The sequence below is a fragment of the Lolium perenne genome, chromosome 3 (genome assembly GCF_019359855.2).
Source record: "Lolium perenne isolate Kyuss_39 chromosome 3, Kyuss_2.0, whole genome shotgun sequence".
Lineage (NCBI taxonomy): Eukaryota > Viridiplantae > Streptophyta > Magnoliopsida > Poales > Poaceae > Lolium > Lolium perenne.
The window spans coordinates 331,033,794-331,052,450 of NC_067246.2; the positions used below are offsets into that span (position 1 = coordinate 331,033,794).

Genomic DNA, 18,657 nt, shown 5'->3' on the forward strand with positions numbered 1-18,657 from the left:
AGTATTTCAAATTGATTTTTTTCCATGTTTGCCGGATACATCATTAACTACATGCCCATTTTTCCAGAATTTTTTGAAACATAAGAATATTTTTCTGATTTATTTTAAAACGGATAGCACTGGTGCCCATCTGCACCCTCGAAAAAGGCTCTGAATAACTCATATTGTCTGTTGTTTGTTCGACAGTTCGAGATTCCGTGACCCAGCAACCCAACCATGCCCGCCCAGAGAGCTCTCCTCGCCGCCGGCGCCGCGGCGCTCGCCGCCGTCGCCGCCTTCTTCCTCCTGCCCGGCCCCGCTCCCCGCCTCCCATGTACGCGCGCCCCTCCTCCTCCCTCCCTCCCGCTAGCTGTGTTCAACTCTGCCCCTGGGGGAAGCTCAGCTCAGTTCGCTTCCTTCCCACGCAGGGACGCCGCGGGGTCGCTTCGCTGACATGATACTGGCCAACGCCACCATATACACGGCCGACCTCGCCCGCCCTTTCGGCGCCGCCATGGCCGTCCGCGGCGGCCGCGTGCTCCACGTCGGCACCTACGAGTCCGTTAAGGTTTGCTGTACTCCGACCTGCTACCCCCTTTCCCCCAGGCACCAGAGACTAGCTAGTATAATTTGTGTTGCTCGTAATTAATTGCTCGAAACCGCTTGCTGCATCACTCGCTGCAACTGCAATCACATATTTCTGCCACCTCTGTTTCGCTCAAATTTGCAGGAATTCAGGGGTAAGCACACGTTTGAGCTGAATCTTAGCGGGAATGTTGTTTTACCGGGATTTATCGACTCCCATGTGCACCTAATCGACGGTGGCCTGCAGGTAGTGCTGCCTATCTACCTCCCCTTGGAATTCCAATCCCAGTGTTACACTTGTTTTCAGCTTGTGCTGTTTTCTGAACTTTGCTGCAGTTGGCGAGGGTGCCGCTCCGAGGGGTTAGAAGCAAAGACGTCTTCATCAGCAGGGTGAAGGACGCCGTCAGAGGTTTCGATGAGCTTTGCTGTTCTTTGTCCTAGTTTATCCATGCTGCTTTTGATCATCTTGTTGCTTAGTATGAAATGCGGTGCTATGTCAATCCATGGTTTAAATAACAAGGATCGGGGGTTCACGAACCCAACAGGCTTAAAAGGATGTTGTTTTATACTAGTGTATCTGTAGAAGTGTATTTGGGTATTGAAAATTCTTGTGTAGAATGATCTCACTCGGTATTGCACACTGCTGCTGTTCTGAATTTTAATGATTTCGATAATTTTAGTTCTACTTATTACTTCCACAAATATCGTCACTTTCCATATTGTCATATATTCGATTAGTTTTTGTGTATGAAATTGGCTGGTGTTACCAATTGCCAAATCTCTACAATATTACTAGTATCTCTGAAGCTTGTTTCCTAAACAGATAAACATCCTGGTCAGTGGGTGCGAGGAGGAGGCTGGAACAATGATTTTTGGGGTGGTGATTTCCCCATTGCTGCTTGGTTAGATGATATATCTCCTGATAATCCAGTGCGTTTTCAATCTCTCCAGTTTGATCTCCTTCGCGAAGCCATTACACAGGCCAGCTAGTGACTCTTTTTAGTTGCAGGTGTGGCTCACACGCATGGATGGTCATATGGGAGTAGCTAATTCGTTGGCTATCAAGATTGCTGGGATTGACAAAAACACAAATGATCCAGTTGGTGGAACTATTGTAAGAACAACTGAAAGAGGTAAGCTTTGTAATTAAAATAGTCATTAAAATGGACCTTTACCCATTTACTGGCCTTAAAACCAAGATAGGCCTCTTTAGTAACCATGCCAAACGTCTTAGTTTAAACAATATATCCTAACAGCCAAAAAAACACAGAAGAAAACTGTCACGACCAAGGCAGTTTACGGTGAATTATGATGTTAATGTGTACATGTTCAGAAACTTCTGTACATGTTTTTTCAAATTATTCTCATGGTCCCCACACTATTCTATTTTGCGATGGATTTTCCTTCAACTATCAAATATGGATTGTTCTTTCGTGTAATATTTTATATAGTTTGAAGTGCTTGTAGCTTTTGTTAATATTAAGGCAAGGAGTAACAAAATGTCTTACCTATGTCATTGTTTGTAGAGCCCAATGGTCTTCTAGTTGATGCTGCTATGAAGCTTGTATTGGATGTGATTCCAGATGTCTCTTTAACTGAAAGAAGAGAGTCTCTCCTCAGAGCAAGTAGACACGCCCTAATGAGAGGGGTGACTACTGTTGTTGATGTTGGAAGTTACTTCCCTGGAATGTCAGAAAAGCAACCTTGGCAAGATTTTTCAGGTGCATTCTTCCTCTTTTACTTGTGATGTTGCTATTATTAGAAGCTTAAGATTTAGTTAAAGTATCCTACAAATATCTACAGTTAACAACAGAACATGTTTATTTCCAGACATATTGATTATTAGTATGGGCATGTCTGATGTTGATGTCTTGATTTTAACAATATGTGGAATTTTTGTGTCAAAATGGTTCACGCAATTCATAAAGTTCAGAATTATGTTAGTGCAGAAAGCTAATATTATCTGCCATATATGACCATGGGACATTTAGATGATTCGTGGTGAATTTAATTGCGAATATTTGTACCTTTTATTTTGAAAGATCAAGGGGCTGCCTTTGTAGTTTTTCATCTTTAACCTTATTTGTTTTCTGACATGAGTACTGCACTTACATCACAATAGATATCTATGAATGGGCTCAATCCATGGGAAAGATGATGATCAGAGTCTGCTTATTTTTCCCATTGCCCACATGGTCTCGTGTTTCTGTAAGTTATGTATCATGTAGTAGGCCAAGCTCTTCTGTGGTTTGCTTTAGTTTCTGTCAATATGTGCTACGCTTATATACATATTATCTTGTGTAGGATCTAATCCATAAAAAAGGCCGATTGATAAGCGAATGGATTCATGTAGGTGGTGTTAAAGCTTTTCTTGATGGTTCCCTGGGTTCCTCAAGCGCACTATTCTATGAGGTAATACTCATGAGTATTAAACGAGTACTCGCATAGTCACATTCATATTTTGACAGTGTAGGAATGCATTGATGTTCACCATAGCAGTGCTGTGTTTTTGTTGGAGGAACTGGCGGTTACTCTGTTTCGTCATGTAAATAGTACATGGTGGCAGTGCACTATCATGTTATGTTTAGTAAGTGTTTAATGAATGTTTACAGCCTTATAAGGATGACCTCGGCAGTTTTGGTCTCCAGTTGATAGATATGGATGTTCTACTCAACGCAACATTGGAATCGGACAAATCAGGACTTCAGGTACACATGTTCCATCTCTATGCTTGTGCTTAAAACTGTTCACAGTAATTTGTGAAAGTGATAATGTTCCTTTTCAGATTGCCATACATGCAATTGGCGATAAAGCTAACGATATGCTGTTGGATATGCTCGATGAGATTGTTAATTTGAATGGAGTGAGGGACCGCAGGTTCCGGGTATGTTTTCTGATAGCATATCAGAGTACTTTGCCATCATGTCATTTTTTAGTATTTAATAACCTGAATAGCATTTGAACTTGTTGCATGTAAAATCAGGTTGAGCATGCTCAGCATCTGGCCCCAAGTGCGGCAAAGCGCTTTGGAGAACATAATACCATTGCATCCGTGCAGGTCAACCATTCATGTCCATTTCCCTTGCCATATGTTATATAATGCTCTTGTTAATGATTTATGTTCACTACGTAACAAAGGAGTTTGAACTTTGAAGTCTGGCGATGCACTGAAGTCAAAATACTGGACTCATGATAATCCAATACTTCAGTAGTTTTCTGCATAGGTGACAGACTAGAGGATTTCATTTGGGTAATTCCGGTCACGAGTTGAAAAGAAAAAAATTATGTTAATAAATACGATCGTCAAAGTACTATAGCCTAGTTATCTTATGAAGACAACTACTTGTGGCATGGAACATAAGCACAACATGTCATATTTACATTGAAGGAGGATAAAAATAACATGTCAAGCTTTTGATTTCTTTCTCACGGGAAAGCACAATGATGGCACAATAAGTCTTACAGTAAACGAACCATTAGATATATAAATGAAAAATGCGACTTAAAAAATAACATGATAATAAAAACTGTCAATTTTTTCTTGAAACCAAAAAACTTGCCGTGCATTAAACTGGAGATGTTCTCATATGTTATTTGCCATTCATGATACAAACATTTCCTGTTACTACATTTAGTGCACTGGCTTGTTACGTTTTACATTGTATACAATTCCCAATCATTAGAGCATCTCTAGCAGAGCCTGAAAACATGCCAAAACCGAAAAATAACCGCCACTTTACGGGTTCGGTTCGAGAAATGGCGCAGAACAGAGCCTGAAAACGAGGCAAAACTGAAAAAAAAAGTTCAGTCCGAACCGAAAAACCCAACTCGGCCCCTATTTGTAGGGGGCGAAATGCCGAACTGAAGGCAAACCGAACTTTGCGCGCGCTGAAAGTTCATGGCAGTTGCTCTTCATTGTCATCCTTCCACCTGCCGGACCACTGTCAAATTCATCAAACTCCTCCAAATTTCAACTAGTTTTCGCCGGAGATGGACTGTAGCCTACTGAGAGAAGCACATCCTCGCTGGAATTGGCCGCTGGTCGCCGGAATCGGTCGTTGTTCGCGCGACGGCGGACTGCCCTGGCTGGGCATTGCGTGCAGGCGGGCACGAGCCGCCATGGCAGGGGGCGGAGGCGGGACGGGCCGGAGGTGGCCGGGCATGGGGCGGCGCTGGGAGGGCACGGGCGGAGGCGGCCGGGCACGGGGCGGCGCGGGAGGGCACGGGCGGAGGCGGCCGGGCACGGGGCGGCGCCGGGAGGGCACGGGACGGAGGCGGCCGGGCACGGGGCGGCGCGGGAGGGCACGGGCGGAGGCGGCCGGGCACGGGGCGGAGGCGGCCGAGCATGAGGCGGAGTCGGCCGGGCACGGGGCGGCGCGGGAGGGCACGGGCACGGGAAGAAGATGAGGAAAAAAGAGAAAAAAAAAGATATTCTCAGAAGATGCCTTTTTACCGTTTGGCTTTTCAGTTTCTGTTCTGCGCCAGTCATTTTTCGATCTGTAAACACGAGTTCAGTGACCTGAACTCGAGTTTTTCAGTTCCAGTTTTTACAGGCTCTGTTAGAGATGCTCTTACTCAGAATTCTCCTAGATACTCCAGTTCTATATGATAAATGTGGATTCCAAATCTCTATCTTCTGAAAGATATGCTTGTTTGCCAGCCAGATCATTTGTTGGATGATGCAGACTCTGCTGGGAAGAAGATCGGGGTAGAACGAGCTGAGCGGAGTTCTTATTTGTTTCGATCACTGTCAGCTGGTGGTGCACATCTGGCTTTTGGCTCCGACTGGCCTGTATGTATTTCCCAAAATTTATGCAGCGTCTGAAGTTTTTTTTACTATTATAGCCATTTTGTTTCATTGGAAAATTATATTGGGTGTTAACTGTATGTGTGGCTGTTTTCCAGGTTTCAGATATCAATCCATTACAAGCCATTAAAACTGCAATGTTCCGTAAGCCACCTGGATGGGAGGTACCTTGGATGTCGGCAGAATGCTTGCCCCTAGATGACTCCTTGAAAGCGTGAGTCTCTTTGAAGTTTCGTTCTGTTTAGTTGTATGCTGTTGCAAAAAGAAAATGCCACCGAATATTCTCACTGATATATCTATAGTCCATAGGCCCGGTATCAGCTCACATCTGATGTCGAGATCTCTATATTGCAGGCTTCCCAAATAGAAAATCTTGCATGACAACACTGAATGTTTAGCCTTTGTTTCGCAACATACATTTTCCTTTGTGGTTTCTGTACTAATTTTTTGACCGGAGTTTTGTGAGTAATAAGGATGGAGTTCTCTCGCATGCAGGCATACCATATCTGCTGCCCACGCCTGCTTCCTCGACCCTGTTCTGGGCAGCCTCGCCGAAGGGAAATATGCCGATTTCGTGGTCCTGCCGTCTACCTCGTGGAAGGAGTTTGCCGATGATATACCGGGGCATGTCCTGGCGACGTACGTGAACGGCAAAAAAGCATATCCGTGATCCCGTTTGAGACGACATATGGTGCTCGATCTGGGTCCAGGGCCAGGGCCCAGGGCAGATTCAGATAATATGTTGAAAAGGTCAGGAAATGCGCATGCACAGAGACATATAGAAGTAGAAAATTTATTGTTCTGGAACACTGATGGTGACAAATCTATCAGTGTCTAGTGCTGTCATTTTCATGCAAGGAATCGATTGAATAGTAGTTGTGCACGGTTAATCGAAAACTTGTGGCTAGCAGACTGGTGCGACGGTCTGATCCACGCTCGATTTATGTACCGTTGAACACTTTTTCCAGCTAATTTCAGCCAGTCCACAGCACTTTTGGCCCGGTTTGAATTGTTCTTGGTAAGAATGGTAGTTTTGGATGGACTCGGCTCGATCGAGTCGACTGTCACGACCGCCGCATGCAGCCGAAACTACCCTGCGAAACCACTCACTCTCACTTGGTTTGCAGCCTGCACGTGCTGCATGATGACATTTTACGTGTCACTGTCGGCCACTTTTTTTACTTGACCTGTTACAAAGTACGGAGTATATCCTTCTCCGCAAAATGAAATGTGCACCCATTAATTTAGTTGGCTAGTTTTGAAATCTCACGTACTCACACGTATAAACATTTCTATGAACACGCGGAAAAGATACCTGAGAACCCGGAAAGTGGACCGGATCTTGATACTGATGAACTGGCGTCTCACAATCAACATAAACTTTATCTCCCACTAAAAAAATAGAGTGTTAAATCTACTTGTAAGCTCGGGTACAACTACTACACCTAGCCATCCGTCCACGTTGATTTCTAGCCTAGAAGAATTTTATCAGTACGTGTGACGTCATGTAAAAAACATAGCCTAATAATAGTTTATAGGCGCTCAAATCAGTGAACAAGGCTGCACGCCCATAGGTTTACCTCTGCTGACAATAGGTGCCGACTGTTGAGGAAAATGGATATGTTCAAAGAGAACAGTCAGCAGCAAGATTTGTCTTCTGAGCGGCAAGTCGGTAGCAAGCTTTGACTGACGAGAAAACGGACATTGGTCAGAGTAGTTGGTCATACCAGTCCCGTGGCAGTCTATGGTGGTGGTTAACCATGCCGGCTATGTGAAACAGTGTGCGGCACGCATATTACGCATATAATTACGGACAACGCATGGAATGTTTAATTAGTCTCTAAGTTGTTTATTTTTAGCTACTACCACATGTGAGTATATACACTAATGACACCATGTGGACAACAGTAAAATCACAACATGTAATCTGTTTGTAAATCCCATCTATTGTACTATTTTTATTCTAGAAAGACTCTTACTCCATCTCATTTTTTCTTTGCTCCACATCGCCAAAGTTTCTATGCGATATTCTTACATAAAGCTGACGGCACACTGGGGGCACATGCGGTTCTGTAGTGTGCAAGTCTTCCAGCTACCTTTGTATTAGGGCATCTCCAACGTCTAAATTATCCGCACGCGTCCGTTTGCATCTGCTCGTGGATGCGAAAATATCCGTTTACACAAACTAGAAGTTGGAAAATGAGGAACCTAAATAGTGTTGGTTTCGTATGTTCGCCGCCAAGAAAGAACACTCTCGGGCACACTCAATCACCCAAACTGGAAAATCCAGCTGACAATGATAACCCTGTTGTTCCCACCAAGGAAGGACATACAAAAACCGCCACTACTGGCTTCAATTGGCTCGTGGCCATATTCGCTGCAAAGAAAGAACACTCTAACAGTTTAACATGTCGGTGTCCGACCTGGACTCGCCGGTGTAGTAGTGCCCGCGGCAGGATGTGTCGTCGAACACCTTGACGATCATCTCGCCGTCCCCCTCGTAGAGGAATGTGAGCTGGCAGCCGGGCTCGAGTGCGAGGTCGCGGGCGAACTTGTCCCACCTCGTGTGCAAGTACATCTTGCCCTGCCCGTCGAACAAGACGTCGATAGGCCACCGGCAGAAGTTACAGCTAGCGTCCCGTAGCTACAACTGGGCCGGCTCGATGACATTGACGAACTCGGTGAACTTGTCCGGGAGCAGCTTGATGCCGAGGGGGTCGTCGTCGATGCGGAGGAGGAACTCGAAGCAGCGCTCCTCCTGTGAAGACGACGACGGCTCAGGCGATGGCGACCGTGGGCCCGTAGCTGCTCCACCTCGGCGGCCCCGTCCCCGGGGGCGCCTAGGCCCGCGGCCTTGACCGCCTCGCCGGTCACCTGGACCCGCCATGGACTTCCTCGCGGGGCTGGCTGTGTCGCAGGAAGAGCTAGGCGGCGCTACGGTGGAGCTTGTGGCGGCTAGGATTTGTGTGGACGAGTGGATGAGGAAGAAGAGCGCACCCTCTTTATATAGGCCGGAGGCAGGCAACGGGCGCGGGACGGGTGGCATCACCGTTACTGCGTTGGCGAAGGTGGGCGGCGGCCGCTCGGCAGGCGAGGCATCTCCATTAACGTGGCGCATACAGCCGAAGCGATGCAGCGGAGCCAGGCGCTGGCGCGCCTGAGAAGACGCGTCGAGCCAGGGTCGCTGCCAGTCGGGCCCGACGAAACGTCCGCCAGACGCGAGCAGACACTTTGCGCGTCCACAGAGATGCATCCGAGGTGCATATTTGGGCCAGATTTGCGTCGCCGCGGACGGCGCGGTCACTTTGCGTCGCTCCGTTGGAGCAGGACCCCGACGCATTTTTCAACCCTGCAGACATAAACGGTCGCTCAGCGTCCATTTGCCTCGTCCCATTGGATATGCCCTTCTGGCTTGCTCTCAACCGATTGGGATTCCTTCTTTGCCAATTTTGGGTGGGTTCTATCAGTTGAGGTGATGCAGTGGAGTTCGTTTTTTGTACACTCTGTCGACGTGTGGCGACTTTGTTCATTCAAAGTATTTTTTAGTCCATTTTTTCTTCTGATTTTAAGTATGAAAGGGAATTACTAGTTCATGATTTCGATTAGAGAAACCAAAACTTGGTTCTGCCAAACGCACCACGCCACCGTAAGTTTTACAATTTGTGTCGCCGCAAAAGCTACTAAGGAACAATCTACATAAGCTTTGAGCTAGTTTGAGTAGATGAAACACAAAAGAAGCAGTCTTTATCCATTCGAGGAGAGAAAATATTAAACGGTCAGCCACAGGTCACTCCACCAGCCTTGGATTCCATGGTATCCATCTAGGATGTGTTCGGTTTGGGGATGGGTGGAACGGAATGGAACCGTTCCGTATCCAGAGTCCGTTCCTGCGTTCGGTTGCAAACTGGAATAGAATGAAGTGGTTCCTCCAAATAGAATATTCTCTCTAGATCCGGAATGAAGTGGTTCCTCCGATTCGGTCGGACGAGGTGGAACAGGTGACTGTCACACGCTGATTAATTAAGTTTAGCAATAATTAACCAAGTTTAGCAATAATTAATCAAGTTTAGCAAATAATTAATCGAGTTTAGAATAATTAATCGGGTGATTATCTCACCCATTCCATTCTATTCTCATCACATTCCAAAACCGAACACAAGGATGGAACCGTTCCGTGACAAAAAAAATTGTCCAAACCGAACACAGGGATGAAACGGTTCCGTGCTAGTGGAATGGACCATTCCATTCCACCCCATTCACAAACCGAACACACACCTAATTGAAAACATTCTGTAACTACTTTTGCAAGGTAAAGTAATATTCACGATTTCTACATATAGAATCCACAAGCCCTCGTGATCTTTTAGCAAATGAACTTGTTCCTAGTTTACTAAGTGGTGTTTATGTTAACGTTTATCTTCACTCCAAAGGAACTTTGACCTGATACATCCTTTTTTTTTTTCTAATTTCCACATGAATCCATAGAAATGTAAATTATACATGGTTCCTTTTGAGATAGGAAATTCTTTTCTGTAAGGTTTTTTTTTTTGAAACAAATATGGTCTCTTTTATTGCCGGAGACGCAACGCGAGCCTATGCATGCTGGATGCCGCCGACTGGATGCGGTGGCACGGGCTATATACAACCAGGATGGCTGGCGTCCTTTTAAACGACTTTCGGATGTATAAGCGAGTCTCTCTTATTTTTCTTTGGCTAGTTTTTGTGTACACGCTTTGTGATTCGTGATTTGTAAAACTAAAAATTATGTTATCTGGGTAATAAAAGAGGGCTGCGTGCATCAATTGATGCAGAGGCCGGGGTCAGCCCCCATTTCGAAAAAAAAATGATTTTCTTTTTAAGATAAGAAGAACCCAAATCTACGTCATCGTGGATTTGAACCTGGGTGGCTACATTGTACATCCACTTCTCTAACCAAACAAGTAAGGCGCACTTCTTATTTATGAGGGGTTGAAAGTGGAGATTTTTTTTAGCGTCACAACTAAACTTGTGCAGGTTGTAATTGGAATTATATATTATGCGATAAAACAGGATGGATGACTTAGCCTAGATCAACGAGCTGAAGTAGATGGATGACTTATAACATATTGTATGTTGTAATTATGTTTGTTTTGCACTTATGTTAGATAATTATTTTGCATATGATTGCACTATGTTTTATTGTTTAAAATTGTCATTTTGAAATTTGTTGCCTTTTGCTTTGCCTTAGAAATTCAGTTAGAAACCTTTCTGAGCTCTATTTGTTTGGTTAAGTTATCCATTTTTCTTCCAAATTTAAGCATTTTTATGGGTCCAAATAAATTTTCATAAAAAATAGTCCTACTCAGCTCTTCAAATTTAATCATCGGGGCTGTAATCTGTTCAATAACCTAGTCTTTTCCAATTAATAGTGTGCCACGTCAATATTCGTAGCATACCAATATGTGTGTGTTGTACTCCAACATTAGTCAACCAGCTTCCTTATGAACATAGTTAAGTACGTGTTCTAGCAAGCACAAATTCTGTGCTAATTAACCATAGAAATTCCATGTATCAACACATGTCACAATACCGAATAATAATAATAATATCAAGAAATTTGAATAAAGTTACAGGATAAATTATTTCCTTCAGTTAACTAAATCCCCCTTACAGAAAAGAATATTTTCCACATTTCCCTACCCTATGAATAAGACCATCCCTCGTTTTTGCGTATTTCCTTAAAATCGGGCAGATTTTGTTTTATCCTTCTAGAGAAATTATTATTTTGAAAATTTGTTGCCTTTTCCACTGTTACAAAAATTACAGTAGAAACCATTTAAAGATAGAAATATTTTTTTGGGTGATTTTTTATTTTTTTAAATTTAGTCATTTTTATGAGTCTAAATAAATTGTTTTAAAAACTCAGTCCTTCTTCAAACATGTTTACTTACTAAATAACGATGAGCTAGAAGTTATTTTGCATAGAGTCGGCACAAGCAATTTGTGTCCCGCATTTGAGGCTAATATAATAGTTCTCACTCATTTATATCAAACTATTTTACTATGATCTTTAATTAGTACATCTTTTTGATATTTTTTGTTTCAAAAAAAGTTGACATACAATGGTGTTGCTAAATTTATGTTCTTTTACAAATTATTGCCTAATGTTAAAAATATTGTACTAAATTATAATTGTAACAGACAAGAAAATTAAGTTCGTGTTATCCATTAAATATATAGGTAAACTAACTGGTGCACCGTAGTGTCTGGGCACCACAAATCATATATATATACTTATAGAGAGAGCGCGCTAAGCAATTTTTTTGTTGAACTAAAAATCCCTAGATGTAAGATAAAATGTAAAGACAAGATCACATTTCTTACTGGATTACTATTTACCAATTGATTGATACACTATAGTGTACACTAGTTAGCCATATGTGTCTATGTTAGTATATATAAATATTTTTGGTAGAAAGTTCTAGCGAGTAAACTATTAGTTACAATGATCCGCCTAGCAACATATAAAGTCCTACTTTGCCAGCGGTCTTTATCGTTTTCTCATGTACTAGATTCTTTTTTTTTCGAGGTTGACCGGGGGGGGGGGGGGGGGGGGGGAAACCCACCGCTTGTTGCATTCCACGAAAGTAACCTGGTAGACCCAAGTTCTTACAACCAGATTAGAGAATATACAAGGGGTTACAAGGGAGTAGAAGACAAATAAGAACAACAAAGGCAAACTAGAAGCAAGGGAACACAAAAAGGCAGAGGGATGTTAGCATCACAAGCCAACCAAACCCCCCGGGAGGCTAGCACCTCAAGTGACAACCAGCACAACCTGGAAGGGTGAGCGACGGGCGGCGACGAAGGACCTGCAGAACCGAGACCAAACACAGTCGAAGGGCGTCGGATAGCCGAGACTGGGGCGACGACACCGGTGTGCCGACCCATTGGCCGAAGGGCGATGCAGAGTCGAGTCACGCCACAAGCACGAACCGGAGCAGAGTCATAACCAGCAAGCCAACTCGAGGACCTCAAGCCGGCCGCCAGGAGGATCTCCGGTGAGAACCTCAACGCCAGAGGCAAGCAGCCCAACGAAACATGTAGCTGAATACGTGGAGACCAGACATGAGCACATCGAGAAGCGTCACTGGCACGATCGAAGGGCGTCGGATAGCCGAGACCGTGCGACGACACCGGTGTGCCGTCGGCGAACCCGAAGGGCATTGTGCCGCTGAGACCAAGCACAGACGAAAGGCGTCGGATAGCCGAGTGTGGGGCGATGTCACCTGTGTGCCACCCCCGTGGTCGAAGAGCAACGCAAGCCAAGGCCACCCCAGGACGTCCAGGCAGCAAAGTCTGGGCCACCATGACAACAACCTAGCCCTAGAAGGATACGAGCCAAGGGTCGGCGAGAAGACGAGAGGCATAGCTATCCGACACGTGCAAAGCTCCAGGGCGGTGCCTCCAAGGAGGAAGAACGACGGAGAGAGCGCCGCCACCGCCGGATCCGGCCAGGCCAGGATCGGAGATTTCTCTCGGAGCTTGACACGGAGTGTTGAGACAGGCTAACCTCTTCCACTCAGCGGAAACCACGGCCGGAGGGTGGACACGGGCCACCGGGGTAGGGAGCCGCCGAAGAGCTGAGTGGTCCAACCTGTGCGGGCAGCAGGCTGGTCCAGCCCCCGCGGTACGCTCCAGGGCCAGATCTTCCGGGCGAGATCTGGCCCAGCGTGGAGCAACACCAGCAGGGAAGGGGAGCAGCCGTCATCCACACGGCCAGGGGCGCGGGGCGTCGCACAGACCAGCGCCGGCGCGAGCAGCCGCCGCGGGGAGGAGGCCGGCGCTGCACAGAAGCAGAGCACAAAGGCGAAAGGAGTAGACCGAGGCGTTGGAGGCCGAGCAGCTCCACGCCGGCACACGGACGAGCACCGGCGCTCAAATCAGTGAACAAGGCTGCACGCCCATAGGTTTACCTCTGCTGACAATAGGTGCCGACTGTCGAGTAAATGGATATGTTCAAAGAGAACAGTCAGCAGCAAGATTTGTCTTCTGAGCGGCAAGTCGGTTGCAGGATTTGATCGACGAGAAAACGGACATTGGTCATAGTAGTTGGTCATACCAGTCCCGTGGCAGTCTATGGTGGTGGTTAACCATGTCGGCTATGTGAAACAGTGTGCGGCACGCATATTACGCATATCATTACGAACAATGAATAAAATGTTTAATTCGTCTCTAAGCTGTTTATTTTTAGCTACTACCACATGTGAGTATGTATATAGATTAATGACATCACGTGTACAATCGTAAAATCACAACATGTAACAGGTTTGTAAATCCCACCTACTGTACTATTTTTATTCTAGAAAGACTCTTACTCCATCTCATTTTTCTTTCCTCCACGTCACCAAAGTTTTCTATGCGGTTCTATAGTGCGCAATCTATGGTCCGATCCGGTGAAGAGTCTTCCAGTTACCTTTGTATTATGGCTTGCTCTCAACGGATTGGGATTCCTTCTATGCCAATTTTGGGCGGGTTCTATCAGTTGAGGTGATGTAGTGGTGTTCGTTTTATGCACACCCTGCTGACATGTGGAGACTTTGTTCACTCGAACTGCTCTCTCTGTCCATAAATAGATGGTTTATATTTATTTAAATTTAGATACATCTAAATTTTAATAAATTTTAAACATCCATGTATGAAAAAGTTAGTATTTTTTAATCCACTTTTCTTTCTTATTTTAAGTATGAAAGGGAATTAGTAGTACATGATTTCGATTAGAGAAACCAAGATTGGTTCCGCCAAACGCACCACCACTGTAAGTTTTTTCAGATAAAAGGCCAAAGGCCCAACGTTAAACTAATAACTTCCTTAACGGTGAAACAGATACAATATGCCTAACCTAGCTTACAAGGCAGAACTTCAAACACACACACAACTAGGGCCACACAGGGTAACAACCACCGGAAACATGAACAACTGGCACAACTATTACAGCCTACGGAGAGAAAGAGTAGACGAAGGGCAGGATACGTTGTCGAGCCGGTGCTCACCCTGCACAGGCAAACGACAACCACTGCAACCGACGAGACAACACCACCAACGCAGACGCCACCAGAGGCCGACCACCACTAGGAATCAACTGGCACAGCTCACAAATCGACGAGTGTCACCGAGGACAAGCCCAACAAGAAACACCGCGGGTGCAGCACACGAAGCAAGCTTTGCCGAGGAGGGGTGGGGGGGGGGGGGGTGGGGAGGGGGGGCACAAGGGGGACCTCCGCCACCTGAAGAACGGGTAGGTGCACGGCGTGGTAACTTCAAGGTGGCATCTTCAAGAAGATCAAAACCACTGTAAGTTTTACAATTAGCGAATGAAAGCACATCGAAAAGCAAAAGCTACTAAGAACAAGCTACATAAGTGTTGAGCTAGTTTGAGTAGATGAAACACAAAAGAATTAGAGTCTTTATCCATTCGAGGAGACAAATTATTACACGGCCAGCCACAGGTCACTCCACCAACCTTGGATTCAATGGTATCCTTCTAATACAAATGATTCTATAACTACTTTTGCAGGTAAAGTAATATTCACGATTTCTACATACAGAATCCACAAGCCCTTGTGACCTTTTGGCAAATGAACTTGTTCCTAGATCCCCATTCAGACGTTTTTTGTTTAAAATTGGGCAGATTTTCTTTTATTATTGAGACATATTATCCTGCTAGAGAAATTGTTATTTTGAAAATTGGTTGGCTTGTGCACTGCCTTCAATAATTATGGTAGAAATCATTCAAAGTTCTAAATATTTTTGGGTTAGTTTATCCATTTTCAAATTTAGCAATTTTTATGAGTCCAAATAAATTGTCATAAAAATAGAGTCCTTATGTGAAAACTGTTTACTTACCAAATAACGACGAGCTAGAAGTTTTTTCACAAAGATTTGGCACCCAGCCGGGTAAAAGTAATTTGTGGCCCGCATTTGAGGCTAATATAATAGTTCTCACTCATTTATATCAAACTCTTTTACTATGATCTTTAATAGCACATATCTATGTTATTTTTCCCGTTTCAATTTTTTGACATACAATGGTGTTGCTAAATTTATGTTTTTTACAAATCATTGCGTAATGTTGAAAATATTGTACTAAACTAAAATTATAATTTACAAAAATATTATGTCCATGCTATCCATTATATATATATATTGAGAGAGAGAGAGAGAGAGAGAGAGAGAGAGAGAGAGAGAGAGAGAGAGAGAGAGAGAGAGAGAGAGAGAGAGAGAGAGAGAGAGTGCGCACGCTAAGCAAACCTTTTGTTGAACTAAATATCCATAGATATAAGATAAAATGTAAAGATAAGATTGCATTTCTTGCTAGATTAATATTTACCAATCGATACACTATAGTGTATACTAATTAGCCATGTGTGTCTATGTTAGTATATATAAATATTTTTGGTACTACCTTCGATTCATATTAGTTGCCACTAATATAGAGGTATCTAGATATGTTTTAGTTCTAGCTACATCCATACTAGCTAGTGGCAAATAATATGGATCAGAGGGAGTAGAAAGTTCTAGCGAGTAAACTATTAATGACAATGATCCTTGTAGGAACATATAAAGTTCTACTTTGCAAGTGGTCAGCCTCTTTCTAGATTTATTGCCCAGTGCTATCTGGTAACTATTTTTATCCTTTTCTCATGTACTGGATTTTCAAGATATTTCATAGGTAAAGCCCCTTTTCCTGAAGTAAAAAATCTGTTTAAACCGAATAGATCTTTCCTTGGCCTGCCCTAAGCAGTAGATTTCACTTTTGTGAAAGTTAAATCTCAACGTGGGACATATATTTAAATAGACAAATTATAAAATATATAAATTTATAGCTCGCTCTACATTATTCCGCAGAAGGAAGACAGTGCCATCCTGAGAGCATCTCCAACAAATGCGCTATATAGGCCGCGCGGTATAAACACGTCCGATATAGCGCGCGCGGGAGGGAACGCGGCGCTCCAGCAGGCGCGGTAAACGGCGCGGCGCTGTAAAAAATTTAGGGCGCGCGGCGTTTTGCACAAAAGGGAGCGGCATATCTGGCGCGTCGGCTACAGCGCGCGGCAACGCTCGTCCAAGCGCGAAAAGCCAACGGCTGGAAAATTCCTCCTCCCCGCGCCCGCGCCCTCATTTCCCCACCTACCGCCGGCGCGAAATCCAGCCGCCGCCGGTCGATTCCGCGGCCGCCACGCCGTAGATCCGCGTCGCCCGCACCTCCTCCTGCCAGCAGCGGGCGCTCCGCCGCCCTGTGCCGCTCGCGCCGCCGCCAGCGACAAGTTGTGCTCGGTGCTCCTTCTCCGCGGCGCGCCGCCGTCGCGTTCTCCTCCGCGCAGGCGTCGCCATGTCGTCCTCGTCGTCCTCGAGCTTGCTAGCAACATGGCGCGCCCATGGTGCTCGTCCAATTGCTCGCAAGGTATGAACCTCCGCCGGCCGGCCGGCCTCCATTTGCTCACAATAGTTCATAGTGAAGTAATTTTATACATATGTTTGTAGAGTTCGTCATATGATTCATCGGATGACGAGTTCGACCAAGAAGAAGAGGAGAACATATCTATACTATTAGCATACCGCGCCGTTAAGAGGCCAAAATTTGGTGGATCGGTGTTCGGTAGACAGAAGTTGTGGAGAGAAAGGATTGAAGGGCATGAGAAGTTGATGCGGTCGTATTTCAATGAGAATCCGATTTTCCCCGAAAGCTATTTTCGGCGGAGTTTCCGGATGAGTCTCAACTTGTTCAAGCACATTGCAACGGAGGTCACCAAATATGATCGCTTCTTTGAGCAAAGGAGGAATGCCGCCAGAGAACTTGGTCATAGCACATATCAAAAGGTGACCGCCGCCTTGCGTATGTTGGCATATGGTATACCGGCGGATCTTATTGATGATCATTTGGCCATGGGAGAGAGCACTTCTATCTTGTGTGTGAAGCGCTTTGTCGTTGCAATTGTCAATGTCTTTGGCTCCATATACTTGAGAACCCCCAATGCTCAAGACACGGCAAGACTTTTGGAGATCAACGCCAACAGGGGGTTTCCCGGTATGCTTGGTTCTATTGATTGCATGCATTGGAGTTGGAAGAATTGTCCAGCGGCATGGCATGGACAATTCAAAGGCTACAAGAAGGATGCCACTATATTACTTGAAGCGGTGGCCGACCAAGAGACTTGGATATGGCATGCTTTCTTTGGAATGCCCGGATCTTGCAATGACCTCAATGTTCTTCAACGGTCACCACTAATGACAAGACTTGCAATGCGGGAAGGTCCGTTGGTGGAGTTTGAAGCAAATGGCCACAAGTACAACTATGGCTACTTACTCGCCGACGGCATATATCCAAGGTGGCAAACATTTGTGAAGCCAATTATTCAACCAAGAGGTAAGAAGCAAACCCAATTTCACAATGCACAAGCGGCGGCTAGGAAAGATGTAGAGAGAGCATTTGGGATTTTGCAAGCCCAATTTGCCATTGTTAGAGGACCGGCTAGATTTTGGGATCAAGAATGCCTTTGGTATATCATGACCGCGTGTGTAATCATGCACAACATGATTATAGAGGATGATCGCGGAAAAGATGTGGATCATACCCACTACGACTTGATGGGGGTTCCCGTGCAAGTGAGGAGATCCGCACATAGGATTGCCCGATTCATTGCCTCATACCATGCCATTCGGTGCAACGACACACATGATGAGCTTCAAAAAGATCTCATGGAAGAATGGTGGAATTGGAATGGACAACAATAGTTGCATATTTGTTGTATTTGTTTGTAAACTACGTGTTGTATTGTCTAAAAACCATGTTGTAGTGTTGTATTTGGTGTGAAGTATTGTTGTCAACAATGTATTGTATTTGGATGGTACAATTTATTTGTGAATTTTTATATATTGTTTGATCTTGTTGGATGCATACTTGTGGGTGTTTGTTGTTTGCGCCGCGCCCGCGCGCTGCAAAATGGCGCGTCCGGCGGAGGTGACATTTTACCGCGCCAACGCGCGCTGCAAAATGGCGCACCCGGCGGGGGAGAAATCGCTCCGGCGTGCGGCATCGGTTTACAGCGCGCATAATCGGAGGTTTAGCGCGCCGCGATATAGCGCGCCTGCTGGAGATGCTCTGATACTGCAAGATAGATGCTCATACCAGGCGAGGAGCTGTACCGGTGATCAAACCCCACCCACCGTTCTACTGACCACGACAATTTTCGTAACCTAGTCATTCCAAATAGATTCGGAGACTTTTCATCTCTAAGACTTGCAGC

General features: G+C 45.0%; 1 protein-coding gene across 1 annotated transcript; it reads left to right on the forward strand.

Moving 5' to 3' along the window:
* The first annotated feature begins 177 nt into the window (after nucleotides 1-177).
* On the forward strand, nucleotides 178-6,380 carry LOC127345820 (protein LONG AFTER FAR-RED 3). The gene is made up of 15 exons (XM_051372356.1): nucleotides 178-313; nucleotides 408-547; nucleotides 710-811; nucleotides 901-973; nucleotides 1,388-1,494; nucleotides 1,574-1,697; nucleotides 2,091-2,285; nucleotides 2,687-2,772; nucleotides 2,869-2,976; nucleotides 3,177-3,272; nucleotides 3,350-3,448; nucleotides 3,548-3,622; nucleotides 5,225-5,356; nucleotides 5,470-5,585; nucleotides 5,867-6,380. Exons 1-15 carry the CDS (start codon nucleotides 217-219, stop codon nucleotides 6,039-6,041), a joined length of 1,725 nt encoding a protein of 574 aa, XP_051228316.1. The 5' UTR covers nucleotides 178-216; the 3' UTR covers nucleotides 6,042-6,380.
* Nucleotides 6,381-18,657: the final 12,277 nt, after the last annotated feature.